Below are 23,287 nucleotides of genomic sequence, written 5' to 3'. Positions count from 1 at the left end.
CCATGCCCCCCTGCCTGCCCCTAACTCACCGCCCGTCCTCGCTGCTGGGCCATCTGCTCGATCCAGTGGAGCGGGTGCGTGAAGGCCAGCGAGCCGGCTGGGGGCGTGAGGAAGATGACGGGCTTGTTGGCCCGGCTGTAGGCATAGGCTTGGGTGATGACCACGTTCTCCGTGGGGGTCCAGCCCAGCAGGCAGGTGGTGAGGTCGCAGATGACGCTGCTCATGGCCTCTGGGCAGAGGATGCGCCACAGAATGGCCCGCTGGAAGGGGCTGAGGTGGGTGTGGCTGGGACAGAGGGCCAGCCCCACCACCGTGGAGGGCAGGCGGAAGTACTCCTGCCACTGATCGGGGCGCTCGGCCAGGGAAGCCGGCAGCCCCTGAAAGCCCGGCAGGCTCTCCAGCAAGCGGCACTCTTCCCAGGCCTCCTCGCTCACCCAGTCCGGGCGCGGCACACCAGCCTGGGGCTGCAGGAGCTCCTTGGCCATGGGCTCGCGGAAGCCCTGGAAGAAGGCCAGGTGCTCGAGAGGGCTGATGTCGCCGGCCGCCTGCAGGCTGGCCAGGGCCCCAAGGAAGAGGTAGACAAGGCGGTCCATCACCCGCAGGCTGGGCAGGGCCTCCATGAGCTGGTGGCGCAGCACCGCCCGGCTGAGCTCCAGCAGGTGGGCCTCCAGAGTCTCCTGCTTGTTGAGGTCGGGGCGCTTGGTGGAGAGCAGAGCCTGGCGCATGCTGCGGATGCAGTCCTCGAAGGGGAAGTGGTAGAGCGGGTGGAGGCGGCCCACCTGCAGGAGTGCCTGGCGAAGCACCAGCCCCAGGTGGGCTACAGGCCGGTACTTGTTGCACAGGGCAGCCTGGTCCTGGTAGAGGGAGACCATGTGCTGGTGGGTGGCCCGCAGGGCTTGGATCTGCGTCTGCAGCAGCTGCACCATCGGCATGAAGTTCTCCTCCTCCAGCAGGGAGCGCTGCGGCTGCGAGATCAGCTCCACCAGCTCCTCCTGCGGGGGAGAGGGAGGGGGAGGTGGGGGGCCTGGCTGCCAGGGCCTCGGCCTCCCTGTGCTGCACAGGGGCGGGGGCTCACCTCCGTGGCCTCCAGCTTGGCCTCCAGCTGCACGACTCCCAGCTGCAGGGCCTGGCGGTGCTTCAGGATCTCTCGGCGCTCAAGACACAGCACCTCCCCCAGCAGCAGCTCCTCCAGGGCCGCCGGGCCCAGGCTCAGGTCGATCACGTTCAGGCTCTTCAGCACCCGTGGGTCCATCTCTGCAAGGAGGGGAGCAGCTGCTGAGGGGCTCCAGGGCCCCCCCGGCCCTTGCTTGCAGCCGAGGAGGAGGGGGGGTCACGTGGCTGCCAACTCAGCTGGGCATGGAGCCAGGCATCCCTCCCCACTGCCCCCTGGCAGCAGGCTCCACCACTTCGGGCAGACAGGCGGGGGGGGGGGGGCTCCATTCCCCAGCAGGAGAGAAGGGGAGGGGGCTGTCCCTTGTGGCCTCTAAGGTGTAAAGAGCACCCAGAATCAGAGCATGCCTTGCGGGCAAGCGGAACCTGGCTGGCTGGCGCACACACGTCTTTAGGGACTTGCTACCCAAATAACCATAGTAATTAATTAAATCTATTTCACTGATGGGTTGCCTTTCTTGCTGAGGCTCACGGTCCAGTACAAAATTCCAAACAATGCCACAGGAACAATGGAAAACATAAACCGTGCAATAAGAATGGATTGCAAAGTTAGGAAACAGTGTGTGTGTTGGGGGAGGGGGGACATAACATACATAGGAAATGCAAAAAACCCCTGGCTTACAGAAATGAGGAGACAATGCATTAACACACACAATAAGCAGTCCTTGTCCCTTGTTGGCGGGCAGCCCCGTTCCCTTTGCAAAAACAGCACAGGCTCTCACGTCCAGGCCAGTCTCTTCAAGGAAGGGAACGGTCTTCTCAGGGAAGCCGCCGCAGCAGCAGCATTTCCTTCAGCTGAACCCACTGGTTTCTCCAGCAGCATAATTCCTGTGCTCACCTGGACCCCATCAACCGCGGGAAGGGCAACACTGTCAGGCGATGGAGACTCAAGGCCGTGTTCATTGATAAAAACGGACACTTTATTGGAAACTCATTGCAAAATATAGAAGTTGAGACTAATGCCAGAGACTAGGGGTCCCTGGGTCTTATGGAATTCTACATCAAAGTATTATCTAAACAAAGTGATTCTCATAACAAAAGGGAATGAAGGTGCAAACTTTCACATGAGAGCTCCCCCTTATCTCTTTGCCTAAGGGAGGATGCTGGCCGGACATGGTATCTATTAACGGCCACATTCTTTTACTCCTTTCACACTCTGCACAAGGTTAACACTTCAAACAGTCTCTCTTTGATATGCACACTAGCTACAACACAACAAAGGCTTTGGGGTTAGTATGAAGAGTCCATTTGGTTAGTATTATATGGCTTTTATTATAGGAAAGTTACAGAGCCTGACATACTGCCCCCCCTAAGCTCTTGCTCGGGGTTTGTCTGGGTGCAGTCGGTAAAATTTTTTAAAAGAAGTGGGGCCTTTAAATCTGTTGATTTGACCCACTCATCACAAGATGGGGGAAAGTATTTCCAACGAACTAGGAAGTGCAGGGTTCCCCTTTTGAATTTGGCATCCAGTATCTCTTGCACTTCATGATGACTGTGACCCCTCACTTGAATAGGGGTGGGGGTCATTGGGCGTGGATACCAAGACGTAGCTCCAGGGTCCTTTTTCAAAAGACTGCAATGGAAAACAGGGTGTATTTTACTAAACATCTTAGGCAGTTCTAGCTCGACTGTTACAGCATTTATTACTTTTTCGATTTTGAACGGTCCCAAGTACTTGTATGCTAATTTTCTGGATGATTGGGGCAAAGGTAGGTTTTTTGTTGACAGGAATACTGTGTCCCCCACCTTGAAAGTCCATTCGGGGGAGTGTTTTTTTATCGAATTGAGCCTTGTAATCCCTCTTCACTATTTCCAAGTTTTCCTGGATCAATTCCCACCCCTTAGTCAGAGTTTCCCGCCACTGACAACAAGAAGAGGGGGAACTGGTAGTGTCAGTGGCTGGTAAATTAGGGAAGGGTTTCCCCTCGTATCCATTCACGATTTGGAAGAGGGTGGATTTTGTTGAGCTGTGCAAACTGTTGCTGTAGCCGTATTCAGCAAAAGGCAATAAATCCACCCAATTGTCTTGTTGGTAACTGATAAAGCACCTAAGGTATTGCTGGAGAAGAGAGTTTACGCGTTCCGTCTGTCCGTCCGTTTGGGGGTGGTAGGCGGAACTGAAGCCTAGTTCAATCCCAGTTAGTTTACAAAACTCCCGCCAGAAGTTGGCAATGAACTGTGAGCCGCGGTCGCTAATGACCTTGTCTGGGCATGAGTGGAGTTTCACAATGTGCTGGAAAAAAGAGCCCTGCTAGTTTTTTGGCCGTGGGGAGCCGTTTGCAGGGGATAAAATTTGCTTGCTTTGAAAATGTATCCACCACCACCAAAATCACCGTTCGCCCCTTAGAGGTGGGCAGTTCGACTATAAAGTCCAAGGATACTACCACCCAGGGGCGCCCTGCTGTCGAGGTGGGGCGTAGTAACCCTGGGGTTTTTCCACCTCTTCCTTTGGCCATTATACAGGTAGGGCAAGAGGCTACAAATTCTGAAACGTCCTTTTTCATTTGTAGCCACCAAAATTGTCGGTTTACTAAGTGCAGCGTTTTCACATAACCAAAATGTCCGGCTAATTTGCTGCTGTGGCAATGCATCAGTACTTCTTGGCGGAGGGTTTTTGGGACGTACAATTTCCCTTCGTGATACCAAAATCCTCCCTCTCCTTTTACTAAGCCTTCTGGTCGCTCCTCCCCCTCGCATTCTGCTTCCGTGATCAGTTTATCCCCCCCCCCCAGGGTTCTGGTTTCCGGGTCTTTTTCCCCAACCGAGTGGTCACTCTCCCTGCTACTGCCGAAGGCGGGATTAGTGAGTCTATAGTTTCCTCCCGTTGGCTTTCGTGCTGCAGCAGCCGGGAGAGGGCATCTGCCAAGAAATTCTTCGAGCCTGGGATGTGACGTAGCGTGAAGTCAAATTTTGCGAAGAATCCCGCCCACCTGATCTGTTTGGCAGTTAATTTTCCGCGCCCCGTGAGTGCCTCTAGGTTTTTGGGATCTGTCCATATTTCAAACAGCACTCTGGCCCCCTCCAGCCAGGACTGCCATGTTTTTAAGGCAAATGTTACTGCAAATGCTTCTTTGTCCCAGACTGACCAATTGCGTTGCTCATTGGAAAATTTCCCAGACTGACCAGTTGCGTTGCTCATTGGAAAATTTCTTAGATATATACGCACATGGCTCTCGCTGTATTAATATTGCCCCGACGGCTACATCGGAGGCGTCACATTGCACCACGAAAGGCTTCAGCTCGTTGGGGTGCATTAAGATGGGTTCACTAGTGAACAGCTGTTGGAGTTTTTTGAACGCCTTTTGACATTCGGGGGACCAGGCTAGTTTCGAGCTTGGTTTCTTTGCCTCGGGACCTTGCCCCTTCGTCTTTAACAGGTCTGTTAATGGCAGCATAACTTTAGCGAACCCCTCAATGAACTCCCTGTAAAAATTTGCAAACCCGATGAAGGATTGGAGCTGTCTACGTGTTTTCGGGGGTTCCCAGTCTAATACTGCTTGAATTTTCACTGGGTCCATGGCCAACCCCTTCCCCGACACCCGGAAGCCTAAATAGTCCAGCTCTTTCTGATGGAATTCACATTTAGACAGTTGTGCATAAAGTTTGTGCTCTAGTAAGGTATCGAGAACCTTCCTCACCAACTTTATGTGGGAGGGTAGATCTTTAGAATAGATAATGATGTCATCCAGATACACCACCACCCTTTGTACAGGTATTCTCTTAACTCTTCATTGATAAAGTTCATAAACACTCCGGGGGCCCCCTGCAGTCCGAACGGCATTACTAAGTATTCAAATTGCCCCATCGGGGTGTTGAATGCTGTCTTCCACTTGTCTCCTTCTTTAATCCTGACTCGGAAGTAGGCGTCTCTCAGGTCTAATTTGGTGAAGATGCGCCCTTCCGACACTGTGCTTAGTAAGTCTTTGATCAGTGGGATGGGGTAGGCATTGGACATGGATATGGTGTTTATCCCACGAAAATCTGTGCAAAGTCTAAGCCCCGTCCTTCTTCTTCCTAAATAGTACCAGAGCCGCGTGCGGCGCCGTGGCGGGTCTAATAAACTCCCGGCTTAAATTTTTGTCCAGGAACTTCCTTAGCTCTGCTTTCTCTGCCCAGCCCATCGAGTACAGTTTCGCTTTGGGTAATTCTTGCCCTGGTATGAGTTCGATAGCACAATCCGTGCTCCTGTGGGGGGGAAGTTTGTCCGCTTCTCTTTCACTAAACACCCTACATAAGTCCCGGTACTCTTGGGGGATGGACTTTACTTCTTCTATTGTTAGACATAGTCTCTCGTTCCGGGGAGGGGGAGAGGGGCCCCAATCCCCCGACCATTTGTGGTTGGTGCACTTTTGGCTGTCAAAGTCTATAGTTTGTTCTGCCCACTGGATGTTTGGTTGGTGTCTTGCTAACCACCCCACCCCCACTACTACATCGAATAATGAGGAAGGGGCAATCACGAACACTTCTAGGTCCCAGTGTTCCTTAATTCCTACCGGGAAAAGTTGGGTCTCCTCTATGCACAGTTCCCCCCTCATCACTGACCCGCCCATCTGTTCAAATTGCAGTGGGTGGGGTAGGGGGCTCTTAGCTAAGCCTAGTGCTTCCAATAGCCTTGGGGTGATTATCTCTCTCGTGCACCCCAAGTCAATTAACGCTCTGACGTGCATGAATCTTTTAGAGTTAGGGTTCAGTAAAGTCACAGGGACCAGGAACAGTTCTCCTGATATTCTCACCCATAGTGGTGCCGGTGTGGCGTCGACCTGCCTTTCGGCACCACTTAGGACAGGTCATGCTCGTTTCCCGCCGGCTCCGCTTTGTCTCCGGACTCGTCCCCTCTGAAGGTAAAATCCTCGTCAACACCACCGAAAGTGCGGTGCTGCCCCAACTGGGCTCCTTGGGTCGTCCTGGTATTTTCTTCATCTTGGGACCTGCGGACTTCGGTGCGGGGGGGGGGCTTGAGGTTTCTCTGGGCATTCCCCTATGAGGTGCCCCGGGTCTCCACATTGGTAGCACCTGCGGGTGGTCGGCCCCTTTGCGGTGCCGCCCGGGGGGTTAGGTTTTTTTGGACTCAGTCTTTGCCCCTGACTGAGCCTCATGTCCCCCATCCCCCCCGTTGCCTTCTCGTTGCCGTTGCAGTGCCACTCGATCCATGTTGGTCTCCACTTTGCCTGCTAGCTGGACCCACCCCACTAGTGTGGTCGGTCGAGCTTGGTGGAGGGCCCGATCCAGTAGTGCGGATCTGAGGCCACTTTGGTAGGCCTCGATTTTCATTATTTCGTTCCAGCCTCTCACCCGGGCGCAGTGGGTTTGGAACTCCGCCGTGTATTCTCTCACTGAGCGGTTTCCTTGCTTCAGGTCTTTCAGCACGTTGAGGGCACGAGCCTCTCGGAGGGGATCTTCGTATTGCCGTAGCATAGCTTGCAAAAAGGCATGCACGCTCCCCAACTCCGGTGCTCTCGATTCATACAGGCTCACATACCATCTCCGGGCGGCTCCTGTTAGCTTCGAGCCCAGGTAGTCCACTCTGCTGGGCTCATCGGGGAAGGAGTTCCCCCAATAGTGCATGTAGCTGGTCGCCTGGATCGTGAAGTATTCCACTTCCTCTGGATCCCCGTCGAACTTGAGGTCGAGTTCACGGGGCTTTCCTGGTTCTCGGGGTGCTGGACCTCCCGGAGGAGGTGCTGGTGGGGCTGGGGCTCCTCCGCTGTCGCTTCCACCTGGGTTCACTGGTGGCGCGGGCTGCCCCCCACCTCGGGGCGGCCGTCGTTCTAGTTCCCATAGGGCCTGCAGGCGGTCTATCTGTCTCCCGATCTCCCGGCCGCCTGCCTGGGTGTTGCTTTGGATCTCGCTTCAGAGGTCCCTCACCAGCCCTTGAATCTGGGTTTTCACCTTTTTCAGGATTTTCTCCTCCAGCAGGGCGACTTCATCCGCTCCTTTTGGATCACTGCTCCCGTTCTCCTCCTCCTCCAAGTCGAGCGGGCTCCTGGGCGCATCCTCTCCCTCCTCTCTGGATCCTCCGGCCAATGGGCAGATGAGGACGGTCTCATGTTGCGCCGGGGCTGCGTCCATCAGTGCCGTGGAGGTTCTTGGCTTCCACTGCGGTGGGCTGATGAACAGCGTTTGGGTGTAGGTAGGGGAGTCAATCCCCGTGGCTCACCTAGTTCCAAGGACGTGCCAAGGGGGAGTTTTCGGTTCCCCTGTAGGTTCTCTGTTTTCCAGAACTTTTTCAGCCATCCGACTTCAAAGTGGCCGGTTCAGATAAACCTTTTTCAAAGGATTCGTCTCAAAATGTCAGGCAATAGAGACTCAAGGCTGTGTTCATTGATAAAAATGGACACTTTATTGGGAACTCATTGCAAGATACAGAAGTTGAGACTAATGCCAGAGACTAGGGGTCCCTGGATCTTATGGAATTCTACATCAAAGTATTATCTAAACAAAGTGATTCTCATAACAAAAGAAACTGAAGGTGCAAACTTTCACATGAGAGCTCTCCCTTATCTCTTTGAAGAAGAAGATGATATTGGATTTATATCCCGCCCTCCACTCCGAAGAGTCTCAGAGCGGCTCACAATCTCCTTTCCCTTCCTCCCCCACAACAGACACCCTGTGAGGTAGATGAAGATATTGGATTTATATCCTGCCCTCCACTCCGAAGAGTCTCAGAGCGGCTCACAATCTCCTTTACCTTCCTCCCCCACAACAGACACCCTGTGAGGTAGATGAAGATATTGGATTTATATCCTGCCCTCCACTCCAAAGAGTCTCAGAGCGGCTCACAATCTCCTTTACCTTCCTCCCCCACAACAGACACCCTGTGAGGTGGGTGGGGCTGGAGAGGGCTCTCACAGCAGCTGCCCTTTCAAGGACAACCTCTGCCAGAGCTATGGCTGACCCAAGGCCTATCCAGCAGGTGCAAGTGGAGGAGTGGGGAATCAAACCCGGTTCTCCCGGATAAGAGTCCGCACACTTAACCACTAAGTGTCCAAGGGAGGATGCTGGCCGGACATTCTTTTACTCCTTTCACACTCTACACAAGGTTAACACTTCAAACAGTCTCTCTTTGATATGCCTACTAGCTACAACACAACAAAGGCTTTTGGGGTTAGTATGAAGAGTCCATTTGGTTAGTATTATATGGCTTTTATTATAGGAAAGTTACAGAGCCTGACAAACAACCCCCCTGCCTTCCCAATCAGTTTCACTGCCTCTGCCTCCTTTGCCTTTACTTGTCTAACTGCAGCAACGGCCACCAGCCCAGCCCACACAGCAGCAACAGCACTGAGCTGTCTGAGCAAAGAAATCGGGGCTGGCCATCATCTGCCCTCTGGTGCCACCTAAGTGCAAAGCCCCAGGGGAGCTGGAGTGGAGTCATGGAACAGCTGGGCAGGATGCCTTCGGAACGGGACAGGACTGCCCTCAAGGATTGTCTGAGGTGTCCCCGTGAGGTTTACCGCATTGTCTGGTGGCTTTGTCATGCCGTTTTCTGCATGGGGGGGGGGGGGGCGGTGGTAGATCCTGCCTCAGGCAGTTTGTAGTTTGCCTTGTTCTCTAATTCTGTATTCCTAGTCCGATGGCATTGCCCATTAGTTCTAGGATGGCATCTGTCTGCCTTGTTTCACATTCTGTAAACAGCCCTGAGACTCCGCAAGTAAGGTGGTCAATAAATAAGGGACACACAGATGTCTTTCCTTAGCGATCCAAGAGCACCGGGAAGAAGAAGGCCTGCCTTACCACAGCCGTCTCCAGCAGCCACTCACAGAACGATTTAACTCAGTCCAAAAGACAGGCCTGTACTTCTGCCTCCACACCCCAAAACATGGTGGCAGATCCAGCAGAGATCGTTCTCTCAAACTGCCAGCGCTGACTCCGTCCCAACCCAGCCTGAGACCACACTGCAGGCCTGGAGCAGCAGCAACCAATCCCAACTAAGAAGAAGAGGAGGGAAAGAAGGGAGGGAGGGAGGATTCAAGCCAGGGAGGGCAGGCAGGCTCTCTGCCAGAAGGTTCTAGAGCAGATGAGTTATCCAGGAAGAAGAAGGGAGAACTGCCCTCTCCACCACCACCTGGCCCAGGAAGGCCAGATCACAGACTGAAGGATAACTGGCCGCTTCACTCCTCTGTTGCAAAAGGGATTGTGGTTTGTTTTGGGGAAGTAGTGGACAGAGAGCCACTTCTGGTTTGGTGTAGTGGTTAAGTGTGCGGACTCTTATCTGGGAGAACCGGGTTTGATTCCCCACTCCTCCACTTGCACCTGCTGGAATGGCCTTGGGTCAGCCATAGCTCTGGCAGAGGTTGTCCTTGAAAGGGCAGCTGCTGTGAGAGCCCTCTCCAGCCCCACCCACCTCACAGGGTGTCTGTTGTGGGGGAGGAAGGTAAAGGAGATTGTGAGCCGCTCTGAGACTCTTCGGAGTGGAGAGCGGGATATAAATCCAATATCTTCTTCTTCTTCTTCTTTGAGCAGCTGAGGGAAGGCACCCTGAGTTGGAAGTCCAGGAGTGCCTTAACAAAGAGCCTTAACATTCACCCCACTTTGGTCTTCAAGCTGCCCCTGGACTTCTGTTTTGTTTGGCTACAACAGACTAGCAGCACAGCTCCCCACAGGGCTGATGAGGGAGGGACCCCGAGAGCAGGGACTCCTTCATGTCACCCTGGCATAGCTTCAGCCATCAGGATGGACCAGAAACCGGAACACAACGGGTGGCTTTCATAGATCACAAGGCCCATCATGAGAACCAGATCAACATCATCCGAGACTTGCCCTGGGAGGAGTCAGCAAGGGCTGAGGAGGAATATATCAAGCCCCTGACCTGGTGACGGGAGCCCTGGAACGAGATTTCTCAGCCGCTGCTCCGCTCTGCCAGACGAGCTCCAAGTCTCCTGACTCGAGTCACCCGCTGCCTCCTAGTATGGGCAGCAGAGGGAGTCCCCCTGAGAGCCTTGTCTGGGACTGCTATTAGCAGCTAGGGGGTCACACCCTCCCTCTGCTCCCATGGGAAAGCAAACTTTTACTGCATAGAATGAGGCATCTGGCAAGGAACTAATTGGCAGTGCAGTTAAACAAAAGTCTGGAAGAGCTTGAATCGGGAAATTATGTTTTCTTAAGGAGAAGTTGAGAGCAATTAATAGGAGAATATATATATAGTTAGAAGTTAGCTAAAGATATGATAAATGGGGTAGGACTTCCGGTTTGCGGCGGGGCGGTGTGGCAGCGTCTTCGAGCTCGCTACGGAGACGGGCTGAACAGAGGCTTCTAGGGGGACCCTCGGGTCCGCACAAACCTCAGTCGGGAGGTTAAAGTGCACAGAAGGGGCGAGGGGAGCGGATGGGGGAGCTATTTGACCCCAGACTGCTTCGCCTCTTACCTTGGTCCCGAAGCCGACTGGCGTCCTTGGACGAGACAGCCCCAGCCACCGGAACACGGGGCGGGTGCTGGAAGCCGGTGCAGGAAAATGCTCATCGGACTGGTGTTTTTGTTTTGTTCTGTTTGTTTATTTTTGTTTCGCTGGACTTAATTTTGGCTGCTCAGGCAGCGGGTAGCTGTGACACCCGCGCTGGAGTATTTGTAAGTCTTTTTTGGAGATTTTTTTTTTTTGACGGCATAGAAGAAGAAGGTTGAGCGGAGTGAGTGCAGATGGACTGGGCTTGAGTCTTTGTGGAGCAGAGGCGTATTTACAGGGCCATGAGCCAACTGAGTGCCTTTGTTAGCGGCCTGAAGAATAAAAAGACTCAGCATAAAGGCGGAAGTGAGTCGAGCAGAGTGGAGTGGGGCGGAGTCGAGAGTGGAGCATGGAAAGACGAGGCGACGGTGAGACGGAGAGGACGGAGTGAATGAGTAACGGGGCCTGAGTTTAAGAGACTAAAGTGTTTAATCTGGTGGCTGATATAAAAGGTGGGACTGTCGGATTGTGGTGCTGTTGGTGCAAGAGAGACGTTGCTCTTCGGCGTGGTGGTCGATAGTTTGTGGAAGAAGAGGAAGCAGTGGTGACAATTCAAGTGTCTTACCACCAAGAACTGGGGTTTGCGGACTTTTTTTTTTTTTGGAGGGGGGGTGTTGTCCAGCTGTGGCTTTAGTGTAAAGTATTTAAAGTATTCAAAACAAGGAAGGGAGTTTAAAAGAGGTATCTTTAGCAGTATAATTGGGCTAAGAAGAAGAGCTGAGAAGAGTTTAAACACAAGTTTTAAGAGCTAAGATCTCAAGTCTGAATTCTAAGTTTAAGGGTTAAGGTCCTAGACCAGGTGGTGTCTGTTGTGGTTCTCCCTTATTATAACTGTACACGATAGGTGGATACAGGGTCTGGTCAAGATCTTCATAAACTTTTAAATTTAAATTTACTTGTGAAGGTTATAAAAATGTCTCAGCAAGTTAAGTCAAAACTGTCACCTGGCCAACCGAAATCAGTGGGAGCAGGAATATCTTTGAGGATGCCCTCAAAGATATACAACAAACTTTTTTGGATGCACTGAATCAGATGCAGTTGACTCTAACCTCTCAGATGGAGGGATTAGCGGACAAATTGGAAGGCTTGGATAATAAGTTTAAAGATACCAAAAAAGACATATCAGAGGTAGTTAAAATCACGAAGTCGATTGAAGACAAACTTAAACTAACAGAGAATCGTGTAGGTGATATTGAGCAAAAACAGGAAGAAGTTATTGGAAAGGTAGCCCAAATCGAGATGGGCCAAGCAGATTATACTCTCAGATTTCTGAATATACCAGAGGACAAAAATGAGAATTTAACCAAGATAATGGTGGAAGCATTGATGGGTATATTGGACCTGAAAAAGGATGAAATAGATAAGGAAATAGATTATGTTCATAGAGTCCATACTCAGTATGCTAAAAATAACGGTTTACCTAGAGAGGTACATTTGAAATTTGTCCGGAAGGGTATAAAAGAGAGAGTTTGGAGCGAGGTTAGGGAACAGTCGTTTATGATTAAGGGGACTAAAATCAAAGTTATGAAAGAAATTCCCTGGTTAATAAGATCCAAGAGAAGAGATTATATGAAATTGGCAGTGATCCTACAGGAAAAAGGGATAATGATGGCTGATCCCAGAAGGTCTGCTGTTCACTCACGCAGGTTGTAGATATAAGATTGATACAATTTTTAAATTAGAAGAATTTCTTAAAAATCAAGCTAGACACTGGTCTAAAAGAGGACGGAGGAATTCAAAGGAGATAGAGGATAAGACAGGACAGAAGGACACTTTAGATTTTGTGGACCTATCATATCCGAATGAGCAAGGGGAAGACCTGAATCAAAGAGAAACAAGGTCACAGAGAAAGAAAAAGACTCAACAAAGTGAACGTTAGGAATTTTGAATTTTAGTAATGATTAATCAACTGAAGATATTATCTTTAAATGTCAGTGGCTTAAACTCCCCACAGAAAAGGAGGCGTGTATTTTTGCAAATAAAAAAATTGAAAGCGGATATCATCTGTTTGCAAGAGACGCATATTAAGAAAAAAGATGAATCTTTGTTAGTGGAGAAAAGTTTTGGGAAAGCAATAATAACCTCAGAATTAGATAAGAAAAAAAGAGGACTTGTAACGTATGTCAAGGAAGGTCTGCAGGCTGAATTGATATTTTACGCTAAAGATGCCAGATTTCAAGGGATTGAAATAACAAGAGAGCAACAAAAATTTTAATTGGTAAATGTTTATGCCCCCAATGACAAGCAGGTTATATTTTATAGAGATCTATACTCTGAAGTAAGCAAATGTAAAATTGAACATATCTGCTTAATTGGAGACTTCAATGCGGTGGATAACCCGGAAATAGATAGAAGTCCTAGAACAAGTAATATAAAACATGGCCTGGCAAGCAGTAATGCTCTACCAGAAATTTTCTACAGAATGGCTGATGAATTCTTATTAGTTGATGCTTGGCGTACATTAAATCCGCATAGAAAGGATTTTACTTTTTTTTCTAACAGACACACCTCTTGGTCCCGTATTGATATGGTCTGGATAACAGCGGGATCAATGAAATTAATTGAAGATGTAGAAATTCTCCCTCGCACTATAGTGGATCATAATCCCATTATGTTATGTATGAGGGGGGAAACAAAAAAAAAGGGGGTTGGAGAATGAATTTAAATTTAATAAAAGATAAGAAATTTCTTGAATACATAGACCGAGAGATGAAATGGTTTTTTAAGATAAACGTACAGAAAGAGATCTCTCATAGAATCGTGTGGGAAACAAGTAAAGCGTTCTTCAGAGGGTTAGCTATCAGTTTTGATGCTCTCAAGAGACGCGAAGAAAATAAAACTTTAATAGAATTGACCGAATTATTAAAAAGAAAAGAAAGGCAATTAAAGGCAAAACCAACACTGACAGAAATTAAAAACGATATTAAATTTTTGCAGCATAAGATTCACTTAGTATTTTTGGAGGAAATGGAGAGTAAAATACGTTATACCAGACAACAATACTTTGAGAATGCTAATAAACCAGGGAAGTGGTTGGCATACAAGATTAGAAAAAGCATGAAAAAAAGACTATAAAGGTTCTGAAAGACAAGGATGGAAAACATAGATCTTTGTTAGAGGAAATGAAAACAATAGTGAGAGATTTTTATATGAAATTATATAGTCCGGCTGAGATAAATAGGGAGATACAGGAGGAATACTTACTGAATAAAGTTTCTCAAAAACTAACGGAAGAGCAAAAGCTGATCATGAACAGTCCATTTTCTATGTTCGAAATAGAAGAAGCATGGGGTAAGTTAAAGAAGAACAAAGCGCCTGGACCAGATGGTATACCGGCGGAGTATTATATTGCTTTCAAAGAGGTTCTTATAAATCAGTTCAAAAAGCTTATTGAGGAGGTATGGGTTTCAGCAAAGCTGCCAGATTCATGGAGACATGCAAATGTTGTTCTCATCCCAAAAATGGAAAAAGATTTAGATGATGTTAAGAATTATCGACCAATATCTTTACTTAATGTCGATTATAAGATATACGCTGCAATATTAGCTCACCGAATAAAGAAGGTTCTTAACACTATAATTCATCCTGATCAAACGGGCTTCCTCCCCAAGAGGTACATGAGAACTAATGTTCGAATACTTTCTGATATATTGGAGTACTATGAACTGCATAGAGATAAACAAGTGGGGTTATTTTTTTTAGATGCCGAGAAAGCTTTCGACAATTTAAATTGGGAATTTATGTTTTTACTATTAAGAATAATGGATTTTGGAGACGGCTTTACTAAAAATGTCCGAGCAATTTATACTGATCAAATAGCTAAAATAATTATTAACGGTGAGCTGACGGAGGAGATTAAGTTAGGTAAAGGTACGAGACAAGGTTGCCCTTTATCGCCACTATTATTTATTCTATCTTTGGAGATCTTAAACGACGCTCTTAGAAGTAACAATAGAATTAGCGGGTTGAAGGTAAAAGGTTTTAGCCTACGCAGACGATATGGTTACGATCTTGCAAAACCCGTTAGACTCCATCGATGAGATGTTAAACGAATTAGATGAATATGGAAAGTAGCTGGTTTAATTATGAATAAACAAAAATCAAAAATAGTTACCAAAAACATGCCAGCCAAAAATGTTTGGAAGCTAGAAAGAAAAACGGAATTCAAAGTGGAAAAAAAAGTAAAATATTTGGGCATAATAATGACTAGTAAATGTAGTGACATCTATAATAATAATTTCATACCCCTACTAAAAAAGATCAATTCGGACTTGAAAAAATGGAGTAACTTTAGACTATCTTTTATGGGAAGAATTGTGCTGGTCAAAATGAACATTCTCCCAAAAATGATGTTTTTATTCCAAATGATTAATTTTGCTGTTAAGAAATTATTAAAGATTTCAGGTTTTCACGGCTGGTAACATCATTAGGGTTTGTAGACTCTTTCGGGATCAAGTGCCGTGTTCTACTGGAGAAAGTTCTCCTTCCAGACGTTTCATTCTCAGCTGCGGAGAACATCCTCAGTGGCGTTGCAGCCGGAGCAGGCGCTCAGACCTTCTTGGCTGCTGTGCATTGAGTGGGGCCAGGGCTGCTGGAGAACTGCTATTTGTAGGCTGGAGGGGGTGTGATGAAAGGGCAATAGGTTTGTGGGTGTGCCCATTGTTTGGTGGGGCTTCCTGGAAGGGTAGTGATAAGGAAACTGGCTGTTGAATGTGACCATTGTTCTGTGTTAATTGCTGGGAAGGTTGGAAGGGGTTTGAAGATAAGGAAGATGGTTGTTGACTGTGCTGATTGTTCTGTGGAATTTGCTAGTTGTTCTGAGACTTTCTGCAATTTATAGTCTCAATTTATATTACAAGCCGCAGAGATGGATGTTTTATCTAATTTGTTGAAAGGGGTGTCAAAATATGATGCTCTTAAAAAATGGGAAAAATTTTATAACTGGATGAAGAAATATCAATTGGGATGAGAAAATGTTCAGGGTTTTTTATGATGGTATATCAGGGCATAATACTTTTCTTTTCTCAATTCCAAATATAATAATTATTGAAACTTTTTGTTATGACCACACTTACGCTCCTCTTGCATGAATTTTTCGGTGTGTTTTTTTTTCTTTCTGTTTTATTCAATATAGTAAGTTGTATTTTGAATGAACCAATAAAAGAATAATTTAAAAAAAAAAAAAAGATATGATAAATGGGAATGGAAAATGCAGACTGAATTGTTAAAGCCAATGGATTAGTCCCCCCAGACCTCTGACTGTAGAGATTTTTCTGCAGCAAGCAGCTTTGGAGGTAACCCTGTCTAGCTTTCTTTTGCAGGCACGAGAGAAGATAGTTAAAGTTTTAAAAATTGTGTAAAAACATGTATGTGAAAGAATTAGTTTTAGAAACAAAAAGAATATAATTAGGATTAGAACAAGAACAAGGAAAAGTGGTACGGGGATTGGGTGAAATTGGGTAAAGAAAGGGAATAAGATAAAGAGTAAGGAGTTTGTTGTTCGTATATGTACACTTAATAAAATATTAATTTAAACAATACACCCCCGTGACTGGGCCCAGTTCAAGGTCCTGGGCATGGCCTACAAAGCCCTTCATGCCCTTGGAGCCTGGCATCCAGGCATGACCCAAGGTCTCCTCCCTCTGCTCCCCAGCTGAAAAGGGCTCTCAGCAGGGGCCACCTGCAAGCAGGCCAAGTGCAGAATTGCCTGGGCAGGTGTGCACCTCCCCCACCCTCTGGGATGGGCTCTGCCTGAGGCGAGCAGAGCAGAAAGGCTCCCCGCAAACCACAAAAGACACCACTGTTGAGGAGGGCCTTTTTGCAAAGGGAAGGGGCCTGCATTAGGGGAGAGTGATTTCCATAGAGAGAGCTGGACTGTGGACGATACTACCAGTATGCTGTATGTTTCCATCTTTGTCTCATCTTATTGTGTTTCTACTCTCCTAGTGCCATTTCCAGCACATTTAATTCTTTGCCTTGTTTCAGATTTCTGCAATCCTCGTTTTCCTGCCTTGTTTATTCTACGGGCCCTTCTCTTGGATTATGCTGATTTGCAGCCTGTAATCTGCTTTCAGTGAGAAAAGTAGAATAATACAATTAAGCAAATAAAATTTTTAAAAGTTTGGGATGCAAAGTATTTCTGATAATGAAATTTGATAAATAAATGCAGGTTCCTCTTGGAATGTCCTGATGGCAGGAAGGAAGAGAGGGAGGGAGCGGCATAAGGACTGTCTTAAGCAAAGGAATGGCTCTTCGGTTTGCGGCCATCGCAGAAGTGCCACCACGAAGACATTTATTCTTTTTAATGCCATAAACAGACTGAAGACAGGTTTGTTCGCAAAGTGCTCTCTCCTACCTGCAGCCAAGGCCTCCAGAGGTAGTTTGGTGCACAGGTAGAGCTCGAAGGAGGGTGCCACGGACATCTCCTGGGAGGCCTCCTGCAGCGTCTCCTTCTGCATCAGTTGCTGGAGCACTGGGCTCCAGGGGATGTTCTTCTCAAAGTCCACCAGCAGCACAGGGGTGCCTGTGTGGGCAAGGAGAGGCTGCCCAGTTGGGTCCCACCAGAGGGGCCCCCGTGCCCCACTCTGGTGCCCCTGCTGCTCCCCCCCCCCTGCCACCGCCTCTCCAGGGCTCACCCACACGGGCTGCAGTCAGGAGGTTCTGCTCCAGGTCAGGGTCGGTCAGCGACAGCACCTCCACATTGTCCTCGGGCAATTCCTCGAAGTCTCCTTGCTCCCCCATGTCCGGCACCAGCTCAGGACTGAGCAAGGTCTGGGAGTCCTCTGGAAGGAGGAGGCGGGCTGCTGAGGAGCGGTGGCTGGGGAAGAGCATAGCAGCCAGCCTCCAGCCCCGCCCCCCGCTCCTTGTGCCTACCGTCTCCCAGAGTGGAGGCCATCAGCAACCAGATGGTGGCCTGCTTATCGGGGTCCACCAGCAGAAGCCAGCGGTGCCCCTGCCGATGGGCCTCGGAGTACAGCAGCAGGGCAGCCAGGCGGCTCTCGGGGTCCTCGGGCTTGCGGGTGCGATCCCAGCAGCGCTGTTCTCTGGCTGAGCTGAGCAGAGAGGCCGGGCGGAAGGGCTGCTGCACGGGCAGCAGAGGCGGGCCACAGGAGGCGGAGCCAGGGCAGGGGAGCTCCTGCTGCAGCAGCTGGCTGACATCGTCTGGCCCCAGGGAGACCCGAGACCCGGCACACAAGGCCTGCCACTTCCTGAGCAGCTCTGCCCGCCTCGCAGGGGGGAACGGGCCCAAGTAGGTGACGGTGGCTGCGCAGAGCAAGGAGTCCCCAAACACCGTGCTCTGCTGATGCTCCAGGACCTGGCGGGGGGGGGGGGGGGGAGAAGCACGGTCAGAGGGAGGGGGACCTGCGGGCAGCCTCCCCTCCTCCTGCTGCTGCTGCCGGCCACTACCTGCGTGGCCACCGTCCAGTTGGCCAAATGCTCTGCCACGGAGTTCTCCACGGTAGAGGCCTCCTCTCTGGCCTGCAGGGACTGGGTCAGCTGGTGGAGCAGCCGCTGCTGGTGCCGTTGGGTCTCCTTCAGCTCCTTGATCCGGGCCTGGGTGGCATCCCGCAGGTGCTCCGAGCGCAGGCGGCTGTGGCCCAGCTGCATTTTCTCTGAGTTGATCTGCGCGTCGCAGCGCTCCAGCCTCTCCAGGGACGGCTGCCAGCTGCGCAGGGCCCGGTGGTAGAAGTAGATGGCACAGATCCACTGCCAGAGGGACATCGCTGCGTGGCTGGCTCTCCTGATGGAGGGCACGCGGAGGGGACTCTGGGCCACCGCCATGCCCAGCGCCTGGAAGAGGTCTGTCGAGATGGTGTCCTTGGGGTAGAAGACCAGCTCCTGCAGGAGGGAGCAGAAGGAGGGAGGAGCAGTGATCTTCCCAGCTCCAAAGTCTTTTATTTCCAAATGTACTTGAAGAATTCTGAGAAATAGCCTGAAGAGAGTCAGCTGAAGATGTAGAAACATCTCATATAAATTAATGGCGTTATTAATTTCAACAGAAAATGATACAGCAAATCAAATTAATATCAGAACAAATATTCATTAAATGGTGTACACAATACTAAAATTTAAAAACCGGGCCTGAATATCAGGCTGCATTAAAAGTTGGAACACGCTCTACATCCGCTGTAAAAATCTTCCATAGGAGGTTGATGAACGTGTCAATTAACCAACACCAGGCCAGCCTCAAGGGCCTTCCTCAGCAGACAACAACACACACTTCACTTTTAAAAACACAGAAAACAACACACAGCAGTCCTGACCGGGTGTCGCTGTCTCAAATATCATGTGGTTTGATTGGGGTCGCCAGGTCTCGTGATCACACCAGTGGGGGAGGGGTGCTGCAACATGCTGACATCGTGCACAAGTGACGTCATCACAATGGTGATGTCACATGGTGATGTCCTGCTTTTTGCCCAAAACTCTATGGTGAAATTGCCCTCAAACCATAGAGTTTTGCCCCCAAAACATAAGAACATAAGAGATGCCATGTTAGATCAGGCCAATGGCCCATCCAGTCCAACATTCTGTGTCACACAGCGGCCAAATATATATATATATATACACACACGCACACACACACACACACACACTGTGGCTAATAGCCACTGATGGACCTCTGCTCCATATTTTTATCTAACCCCCTCTTGAAGGTGGCCATGCTTGTGGCCGCCACCACCTCCTGTGGCAGTGAATTTCACATGTTAATCACCCTTTGGGTGAAGAAGTACTTCCTTTTATCTGTTTTAACCTGTCTGCTCAGCAATTTCATCGAATGCCCACGAGTTCTTGTATTGTGAGAAAGGGAGAAAAATACTTCTTTCTCTACTTTCTCCATCCCATGCATTATCTTGTAAACCTCTATCATGTCATCCCTCAGTCGACGTTTCTCCAAGCTAAAGAGCCCTAAGCGTTTCAACCTTTCTTCATAGGGAAGGTGTTCCAGCCCTTTAATCATTCTAGTTGCCCTTTTCTGAACTTTCTCCAATGCTATAATATCCTTTTTGAGGTGCGGCGACCAGAACTGCACACAGTACTCCAAATGAGACCGCACCATAGATTTATACAGGGGCATTATGATACTGGCTGATTTGTTTTCAATTCCCTTCCTAATAATTCCCAGCATGGCATTGGCCCTTTTTATTGCAAACGCACACTGTCTTGACATTTTCAGTGAATTATCTACCATGACCCCAAGATCTCTCTCATGGTCAGTCTCTGCCAGTTCACACCCCATCAACTTGTATTTGTAGCTGGGATTCTTGGCCCCAATGTGCATTACTTTGCACTTGGCCACATTGAACCACATCTGCCACGTTGACGCCCACTCACCCAGCCTCAACAGATCCCTTTGGAGTTCCTCACAATCCTCTCTGGTTCTCACCACCCTGAACAATTTAGTGTCATCTGCAAATTTGGCCACTTCACTGCTCACTCCCAACTCTAAATCATTTATGAACAAGTTAAAGAGCATGGGACCCAGTACCGAGCCCTGCGGCACCCCACTGCTTACCGTCCTCCACTGCAGAGTGTTGTGATGAGACATCGCCAACACAATGATGCCACTTGCATTTGGGGGCAGGATTCCCCCTCACTGACCAGCTGGCCAGAGGCAGGCAGCAGCCTGGAAAACTGGGAGACGAGTGGCGGGGAGGGGTGTCAGCCAGACCTTCCTCCTTGAGACCAGCTCTAGCCAAGGGACCTTTCCTCAGGACCACTGCTGGAAGTGTGTGTGTGTCTGTGTGTGTGTGTGTGTGGTGTGGAGGGGTGTCACTGTATTTCTGAGCTCTCTTCATCACTATTATTCTGCCAACAGGAACAAAGAAAGAAACAAAAGGGGTGGGAGAACTTAACCCAAAAATATTAGGATCAAGAACCACAAAGGTCGTTGCAAACCAAATCAAGGGCCTTTTCTTAAAAATGGTACATATGACTTTAGTTTTATCCAGATACATGTATTTATTTTAAAATGGTTAAAAGCATTTAAGGATTCAACATTTGCCTCATTGCAAATGAAAATATATGAAACACAAGTGGAAACAAATGCAACCCAACATGTTAATGAGACCTCTTTCAGTAAAGCATAACTCACTGAAAATGTTGGGACAGTGTGTGACTGCAATAAAAAAGGCCAATGCCATGCTGCGAATTATTAGGAAGGGAACTGAAAACAAATCAGCCAGTATCATCATGCCCCCGTATAAATCGATGGTGTGGTCTCATAGTAACACCCGTGAAAGGCCCCCGCTGATCAGCTGATTGGTGGGGTCTTCAAATGGCTCAGGGAGGCCTGTGGCTGCTTTTGCATGGGAAGAGCGGCAGGAGCAGCCTCCCTCCCTCCCTGTGCCACTTAAGAGCCCAGCTGGTCAGTGGGCTCTTGAAAGGGAGAGGGAGTCTGGCCCAGCTGCTTCTGCCAGTGCTCCCTGTGCCACTGGAAGGTCCCGTGGATCAGCTGATCGTGGGGACCTTTCACTGGCGTGGGGAGGGGAAGGGCTGCTCCTGGGGCCCTCCTGCACCATGGGTGTGCCCCCCCTCCCTGCCCCGGGTGCCAGGAAGCCTGTTTGCAGCAGAGGATGGGACTTGCAAAAATGGGTTTACATTATGGAACCAGCTGGATATTAGGAATTTCTTTTCCCAGTAAGAATATTTCAGCAGTGGAGCCGGCTGCCTCAGGAGTGGTGAGCTCCTCCTCCCCCCCGGCAGCTTTCAAGCAGCAGCTGGGCAAACCCTCGCCAAGGATGCTCTAAGCCGATCCTACACTGAGCAGGGGGCTGGATTAGATGGCCTCTCTGCCCCTTTCCAACACGATGATTCCATTATGCTTTCTATGAACCTGAGAAAAGCCCCAAGTTTGCAAAAAACCCTTTAAAATACACTGGAGAGGTTAAAACTTTGCAAAATGATAAAAGGAGTGCTGTAACTGTGTTTTTTTAACCTTCCGTGGTCGTGGCTTGGCAGCCACACTACTTCCAGCCTTCGAGTCTTGGCTTCTGTCAATGAAAGGGAGGGGGAGGCGGCACCTACCCTGTGGCTCCTCAGCTGCCGCCCCACCAAAGCCAGGAGGGAGTCCTGGAGAGCGCCTCAGACCCCGAGGCTGCCCTGGAAGCTCACGAGTGCCTCTGGGCCCCCCACTGCTCGCCTGGCCCCTCCCGGGGGGGGGCGGGGCTGCTGCAAGGATGAACGGGAGGGGAGGAGAGTAATGTGGAGAAAGGTGGGTATCAAGACCTCCTCATAAATACAGCAGGAGATGGACCCCATCTGCAAGGTTGGTTGGTGGGTGGGAAGGAGAGAAGGAAGCAGGGAACGGGGAAAAGCTATGGGGGCTGCCAGGGAAGAGAAGGAGGGAATAGTGGGAAAGGGGGAAATAAAACGCCCCCCACAAGTCCTTGTGGACCCCCCCCCCCCTTGTAAGACTGTTCCCTCCCTGCTTGCACTTCCCCTAAGAGGCTGGGGGCAGACAGCTTAGCCAACTGACCCACATCCCGACACAGCTTCTTGCTGGGAGAGCTCAGAGGATGCCGGTGGCCCTCCCAAAGCCAGGGCTGTGAGCAAACAATCCAGCTCCTTCAGCTGACACTGCCTGCCCCCCCAGCCCCAGCACTGCTCAGACCTGCCCTCTGCCTGGAAGGAAGGCTGCGAAAGCCCCCAGCCCAAAACAGCCCTGCAGGCCTCTCCCTGGGAAGGAGGGGTTTACTCTCCAGGCCTCAGTCTCAAGGTGCTAGCTCTCATGAGGAGTTCACACACACACTCAGAGCCGTTCCCTTGTGCTTGCAGGCACTAGAAGCAAGAACCTCTTCCCAACATCAGAATCTCAGCCCAGAAGAATCATCCTAGAAGGAGGAGGAGGAGGAATCCTGGGACATCTCACTTGTTACAGGCATCCCCCACCAGATAAGCCTGAACCAGAGCCTGAGACTTTGCCCAGGGCTGCAGGAGAAATTATCTTTAGCAGCAACAAGGAGAAGCCCACAGAGAGGGGGCAGGGGTGGGGGGAAGCTGCCTTCTGCTGACTCATGCATGGGCCCCTCCAGGTCAGGGTCTCGGGCCTTTCCCGCCACCTCCTGCTGGGCCCCTTTAACGGGAGGCTAGACCTGAAACCTTCTGCATGCCCAGCAAAGGCTCTACCGCTCAGCCACACCCCCTTCCCCAAATAGGCTTCCCAACCCCCCTGCCCTGGCGGGGGGCCCTTGAATTGGCAGCCTCCTCCCCCGCTTTCCAAAAATCCGGAAGCGGGGGGGGGGAGAGAACATACTTGTAGGCATCATGTTGTTGTAGAGCTCCTGATCCCTTTGTAAAATGTGTGCCCCTTTAAGGCTGCGCAGGAAACAGGAAGGGCTTCATTGGAAAGGGTCAGTAAGTTTCCATGGAGAACGGCCCCTCCCTTTCTTTTGCTTTCGTTTTCACAGCAAGTAGAGTTCTGCAGGAAGACGCAGTAAGTATTTGTGTGTGTGAGAGAGGGAGGGGCCAGGGGATTCCCTGGTTTGGAGGCGGGGAGGGAAATGTCTACTGGGCACTCTATTATTCCCTATGGAAAATGATTCCCATAGGGAATAATAGGGAATTGATCCGTAGGTATTGGGGGCTCTGGGGGGGCTATTTTTTGAGGTAGAGGCACCAAATTTTTAGTACAGCATATAGTGCCTCTCCCCAAAATACCCCCCAAGTTTCAAAATGATT

At 49.8% G+C, this 23,287-nt stretch overlaps 1 protein-coding gene across 1 annotated transcript in view; it reads right to left on the bottom strand.

The window, feature by feature from the left end:
• DNHD1 (dynein heavy chain domain 1) overlaps nt 1-23,287 on the bottom strand; it is a 95,128-nt gene that overhangs the window by 7,924 nt on the left and 63,917 nt on the right. The window contains exons 30-35 of the mRNA XM_060263783.1: nt 18,017-18,448; nt 17,483-17,924; nt 17,245-17,391; nt 16,965-17,132; nt 1,076-1,254; nt 30-992 (exon numbers count right to left, since the gene is read on the bottom strand). Coding sequence (XP_060119766.1) covers nt 30-992; nt 1,076-1,254; nt 16,965-17,132; nt 17,245-17,391; nt 17,483-17,924; nt 18,017-18,448 — 2,331 coding nt within the window. The remainder of the gene's footprint in view (nt 1-29; nt 993-1,075; nt 1,255-16,964; nt 17,133-17,244; nt 17,392-17,482; nt 17,925-18,016; nt 18,449-23,287) is intronic.

This window comes from Heteronotia binoei, unplaced genomic scaffold (assembly GCF_032191835.1).
Source record: "Heteronotia binoei isolate CCM8104 ecotype False Entrance Well unplaced genomic scaffold, APGP_CSIRO_Hbin_v1 ptg000881l, whole genome shotgun sequence".
NCBI classification, from domain to species: Eukaryota; Metazoa; Chordata; class Lepidosauria; order Squamata; family Gekkonidae; genus Heteronotia; species Heteronotia binoei.
Note: the sequence above shows the minus strand (reverse complement) of the source record. Positions and strands in the feature narration are given on the sequence as shown.